The sequence below is a fragment of the Mandrillus leucophaeus genome, unplaced genomic scaffold (assembly GCF_000951045.1).
Source record: "Mandrillus leucophaeus isolate KB7577 unplaced genomic scaffold, Mleu.le_1.0 Scaffold24, whole genome shotgun sequence".
Lineage (NCBI taxonomy): Eukaryota > Metazoa > Chordata > Mammalia > Primates > Cercopithecidae > Mandrillus > Mandrillus leucophaeus.
In genome coordinates, this window is record NW_012102476.1 from 3704853 (window position 1) to 3710788 (window position 5936).

At 53.8% G+C, this 5936-nt stretch overlaps 1 protein-coding gene across 1 annotated transcript in view; it reads right to left on the reverse strand.

Annotated features, from left to right (window-relative positions):
• Positions 1–5930, reverse strand: part of STX1B (syntaxin 1B) — a 32566-nt gene extending 26636 nt beyond the window's left edge. Inside the window, exon 1 of the mRNA XM_011982551.1 lies at positions 5807–5930. Coding sequence (XP_011837941.1) covers positions 5807–5836 — 30 coding nt within the window. The 5' untranslated portion in view covers positions 5837–5930. The remainder of the gene's footprint in view (positions 1–5806) is intronic.
• Positions 5931–5936: the final 6 nt, after the last annotated feature.

Consider the following 5936-nt stretch of genomic DNA (forward strand, 5'->3'; position numbering starts at 1 on the left):
CTGGCATTCCAGTGGGGGAGGCAGACAATGGGAGGTGAACAAGACCATTTCAGATTGTGCTGAATAGCAGAAGGGAGATAAGCAGAAAGATGGGATCGAGAGACACGGGGATTGGGGGGGATTGTGGAAGGATTTCTACAGGACAGTCAGCAGCGCTTTTCTGGGGAGGTGACATCTGAGCTGGGCCCTGAAGGAGCCAACTGTGCCACAAAGATGGGGAAACAGAATTCAGGGCAGAGGGAACAGCATGCACGAAGGTCCTCGGACAGGAGTAAACTTGTGTGTTTGGATGTCAGAAAGAAGCCCAGTGCCGGCCCAGCGTGGTGGTTCATGCCTAGAATCCCAGCACTTTGGGAGGGCGAGGCGGGAGGATCATTTGAGGCCAGGAGTTCAAGACCAGTCTGGTCAACATAGACCCCATCTCTACAAAAGTAAAAAGAATTAGCCAGGCATGGTGGTGCGCATCTGTAATCCCAGCTACCTGAGAGGCTGAGGCAGGAGGATCCCTGGAGACCAGGAGGTCGAGGCTGCAGTGAGCTGTGATTGTGCCGCTGCACTCCAGCCTGGGCAACAGAGGAAGACCATGCCTCTAAAAACATTTTTTAAAATATAAATAAAGGCAGCCCAGAGCAGCTGGAGGATATGGATCCATCACCCAGGGTTCGTGGTCTCCGCCCCCTGTGATTTCAGGGCTGCGTTTCTAAAGCACCTACTATGCCTGCCTCATACTTGAGGGCCTTCAGGGCTCGGGACCGTCCCTCAGCAGGCTTCATCCTGTCCAGCCTCAGATTCAGGCTCCTGCACTGCAGGCCCCGCCTTCTTCCCAGGTTGTCTCCCCACTTCTCCCGCTCGACTCCACAGCTGCCTCTCAGACCTCAGCCCTCCCTGTGCCCCTCCTGTCTTCTCCCATAACCCACCTTCCTCTCCACCTCACTTGCTCCGCTCTTTCCTCTTGAGCCCCACTCTGCCCTCACTCCTTGGACCCTGGGACACCTATTTAGCTGGTTAACTCCTCATCGCAGCCTCCACATCCAGCCTAGCACCAACCAAAGTTGCCTGGTAAACTGGACGCAGAAAACCCTGGTTCAAGCCCACCTCGACCATTATGAGTTATCTGACCTTGGACAAGTCAGGTTTTTTTTCCCCCTCTGGTCCTCAATGTACTCCAAAATAAAATAGGGGCCATGTTCTGCCCATCGCAGGGGGCTAGTGTGATGTTGAAGAGAAATAAACCATCTGCTGGGTAACAGACACACAGCACTGTTGGGCGCCAGGCCCCCTCCTAAGCACTTGATGCATATTAACTACTTTCAATCATAAGGATAACCCTGTGAAACAGGTACTCTTACTTCTCCCAATTCATACATGAAGAAATTGAGGACCAGAGAGGTTAAGCAACTTGCCCAAGGTCACACAGGAAGTAGCAAAATTAGAATTTGAACCCAGACAGTCTGGCTCCCGAAACCACTGTGTGACAAACGGACTTGAGAACCTCTTGGGAATGCCAAGGTACTGTTGGAAAGACAATCAGTCCCCTGGGCTAATGTCCCCTCCCACCACCGCCCCTGCCTCATCCCTCTCAGTGTCTCAGAGACCCCATTTCCAGGTCTCCCACACGCTGTCCAGTGTCTCCGGCATCCCAACCTCCTCACTCTCCACTGCAGCAGGGAGACCCTTACACTACCCGAATCTGTGGGCTTTTCCCACCCCGCCCGCCCCCTCTTGAATCTCCAGTTTCCCTGAGCTGTGACTAATACCAAAGCCACCACCTCCACTCAGCCCCTTCACCCTTCCACACCACCTCTGGCAGCCACCGCCAGCAGGATTCCTTACCTCTGAGCAGGGGCCCCTGACTCATTCATGAGGCCTCCCCCTTCCCTGCCTCCCCCTTACCCCGCTTAGCCTTTTCTCTCCCTCTTTCTTGAATTATACCCCAATTCCACACCACCTGATCTCAACCCACTTCCATTTCCCTGGGTTTTGGAGTCATGGAATAGTCCTGGTAGCTGGTGAGCTGGGTTCAAGTCCGGATCCCTCACCTGCTAGCTGTGTGACCTTTGGCAAGTTATTCAACCACTCCGGGCCTCAGTTTTCCCAACTCGAAAATGAAAGAGCCTCTCTGTCCACTTGCCAGGAGGTCGGTGGGGCTCCAATGAGATCACAGATGAAAGCCTGCTCTGCAAACTGCACCATGAGGAGGGGAACTGACAGCACCGATGCTGAAGCCGGCCTGCCTGGATCTGAATTCTGCTTTTACCAGCTGTGTGACTTTGGTCTAATTACTTAACCTCTCTGAGCTCAGGGTCCTTATCTATAAAATGAGATAGCATATATCTATATATCTAAAAAGATATTTATATATCTATGAAATGAGATAACCAGTCTCATAGGATTGCTGTGAGGATCAAAATGAGCGAATGTGCATAAAACACTTCAAACAATGTTTATTATTACTGTCATTTTCCTCATGCCGGAGTGTATATTCGGTAAAAATGTCATAAAGAAACCTTCAAAATTCCCTCCCTCAGCCACCAGCTCCTCCTTGCTTCCCACTTGACAACCTGTCTGTCCCCAGAGACAGCAGTCACTTGCCTCCAAACACCTTCTCTTCTGTCTGTAACCTGGGTCCCCACCCCGAAATCCAGGGGACAGCTCTTCACCCCCAGTGCTGAAACTTCTGTTTCAAAGGCCAGAAAAGCAGAGACCTGTGTCAACCTGGCAGATGGGAAACCCAGATTGTAGTCTGCCCCCCACCCACTTGCTTGGTGACCTTGGGCAAGTCCCTTCCCATGCCTGAATCTCAGTTTCCTCATCTGTCAAATGGGGTAATAACCCCTGGGTTAACAACCCACCAGTTCCCTGAAAAGGCTCAGTGCCTTGGGCAGCTTAGCCGGGCCGGTACCCTTATTAACATAACACCAGCAGCCCAGCTCAGCGGGGACTGTCAGCGCTGCCTCCTCTGGCCCCAGGTCATTTCTCCAAATGCCCCTCCACATCCAGCCTAGCACCAACCAAAGTTGCCTGGTAAACTGGACGCAGAAAACCCTGGTTCAAGCCCACCTCGACCATTAAGAGTTATCTGACCTTGGACAAGTCAGGTTTTTTTTCCCCCTCTGGTCCTCAATGTACTCCAAAATAAAATAGGGGCCATGTTCTGCCCATCGCAGGGGGCTAGTGTGATGTTGAAGAGAAATAAACCATCTGCTGGGTAACAGACACACAGCACTGTTGGGCGCCAGGCCCCCTCCTAAGCACTTGATGCATATTAACTACTTTCAATCATAAGGATAACCCTGTGAAACAGGTACTCTTACTTCTCCCAATTCATACATGAAGAAATTGAGGACCAGAGAGGTTAAGCAACTTGCCCAAGGTCACACAGGAAGTAGCAAAATTAGAATTTGAACCCAGACAGTCTGGCTCCCGAAACCACTGTGTGACAAACGGACTTGAGAACCTCTTGGGAATGCCAAGGTACTGTTGGAAAGACAATCAGTCCCCTGGGCTAATGTCCCCTCCCACCACCGCCCCTGCCTCATCCCTCCCAGTGTCTCAGAGACCCCATTTCCAGGTCTCCCACACCCTGTCCAGTGTCTCCGGCATCCCAACCTCCTCACTCTCCACTGCAGCAGGGAGACCCTGACACTACCCGAATCTGTGGGCTTTTCCCGCCCCGCCCGCCCCCTCTTGAATCTCCAGTTTCCCTGAGCTGTGACTAATACCAAAGCCACCACCTCCACTCAGCCCCTTCACCCTTCCACACCACCTCTGGCAGCCACCGCCAGCAGGATTCCTTACCTCTGAGCAGGGGCCCCTGACTCATTCATGAGGCCTCCCCCTTCCCTGCCTCCCCCTTACCCCGCTTAGCCTTTTCTCTCCCTCTTTCTTGAATTATACCCCAATTCCACACCACCTGATCTCAACCCACTTCCATTTCCCTGGGTTTTGGAGTCATGGAATAGTCCTGGTAGCTGGTGAGCTGGGTTCAAGTCCGGATCCCTCACCTGCTAGCTGTGTGACCTTTGGCAAGTTATTCAACCACTCCGGGCCTCAGTTTTCCCAACTCGAAAATGAAAGAGCCTCTCTGTCCACTTGCCAGGAGGTCGGTGGGGCTCCAATGAGATCACAGATGAAAGCCTGCTCTGCAAACTGCACCATGAGGAGGGGAACTGACAGCACCGATGCTGAAGCCGGCCTGCCTGGATCTGAATTCTGCTTTTACCAGCTGTGTGACTTTGGTCTAATTACTTAACCTCTCTGAGCTCAGGGTCCTTATCTATAAAATGAGATAGCATATATCTATATATCTAAAAAGATATTTATATATCTATGAAATGAGATAACCAGTCTCATAGGATTGCTGTGAGGATCAAAATGAGCGAATGTGCATAAAACACTTCAAACAATGTTTATTATTACTGTCATTTTCCTCATGCCGGAGTGTATATTCGGTAAAAATGTCATAAAGAAACCTTCAAAATTCCCTCCCTCAGCCACCAGCTCCTCCTTGCTTCCCACTTGACAACCTGTCTGTCCCCAGAGACAGCAGTCACTTGCCTCCAAACACCTTCTCTTCTGTCTGTAACCTGGGTCCCCACCCCGAAATCCAGGGACAGCTCTTCACCCCCAGTGCTGAAACTTCTGTTTCAAAGGCCAGAAAAGCAGAGACCTGTGTCAACCTGGCAGATGGGAAACCCAGATTGTAGTCTGCCCCCCACCCACTTGCTTGGTGACCTTGGGCAAGTCCCTTCCCATGCCTGAATCTCAGTTTCCTCATCTGTCAAATGGGGTAATAACCCCTGGGTTAACAACCCACCAGTTCCCTGAAAAGGCTCAGTGCCTTGGGCAGCTTAGCCGGGCCGGTACCCTTATTAACATAACACCAGCAGCCCAGCTCAGCGGGGACTGTCAGCGCTGCCTCCTCTGGCCCCAGGTCATTTCTCCAAATGCCCCAGCGTTCTCCCTGCCCCGGAAACCATTCTCATCCAGCCTCACTCCCCAGTTCCTCCAGGCAGCAGCCTCCACTGCAGTCCTTACCCTGTCCCCACAAAACCAGGGACTGCCTGGCCAGACTCCTGGAGCCGGGCCTCTTCAGGCCTGCAGACCTGGGGCCTGCATCAGCCCTTGACTGCCTAGGGTGCCCCAGTTCCCCCCAGCAGAGCGCGGCCTGTGTTCCATGGCCCTGTCCTCCGCATCCCCATCTCCCACCTCTGGGTCACCCCATCTCAGGCCCTGGCCCTCTGGCTCTCTCCGGAGGCCACCTCTTCCCTCCCTGTCTCAGAGAGATTCCCCCTCCCTATGGGGAGTGACACGCGTGTGTGCACACACACACACACTTCATTCACTGCCAGGTACTGGCATCTCAGTCCCAACCTGTGTCCTTCCCTGTAGCATCCCCTGAATCTGGGTCCTGCTAGACTCTCAGCCTGGCCCAGTCACCGCCCCCATGCTTCTCTTTGGCAAATCTGCCCAGGGGATGACAGTCCCCTCCGGTCTCTCCTGACATCCACTCTCTCCCATCTCCAGACCAGACCCCGGGGCCCTCCTGGGAATGCGGGGTGTTCGAGGCCCCTGAGACCCTTCCTGCCCCCTCGTGTCTTAATGGCCTCCAACCCCTTCCAGCTACTGTCCCCAAAATGCAGGTTCACTGGAGAGACATCAGGCGCCTGAAGATATTGGGGTGCCTTGGCTATCAACCTCCGATCTCATCCTTCGCCCCCACGTTCCAGCACCTCCCCCACTCCATCCCCACGCGCTCCCCAATACTGGGGTCCCGCCCCCCCATTCTCCCCACCCCCAAGCTCACACTCCGCAGCTCCTGAGTCCGATCCTTCATCCTGCGACGGCTCCTCCTCCTCCTCCTCGTCCTCCTGCCTCTGTTGCTGCTCCCGGTCTCCCGCCTCGGTGCCGGAGGCCGGGGTCTGGGGGCGCCGGGG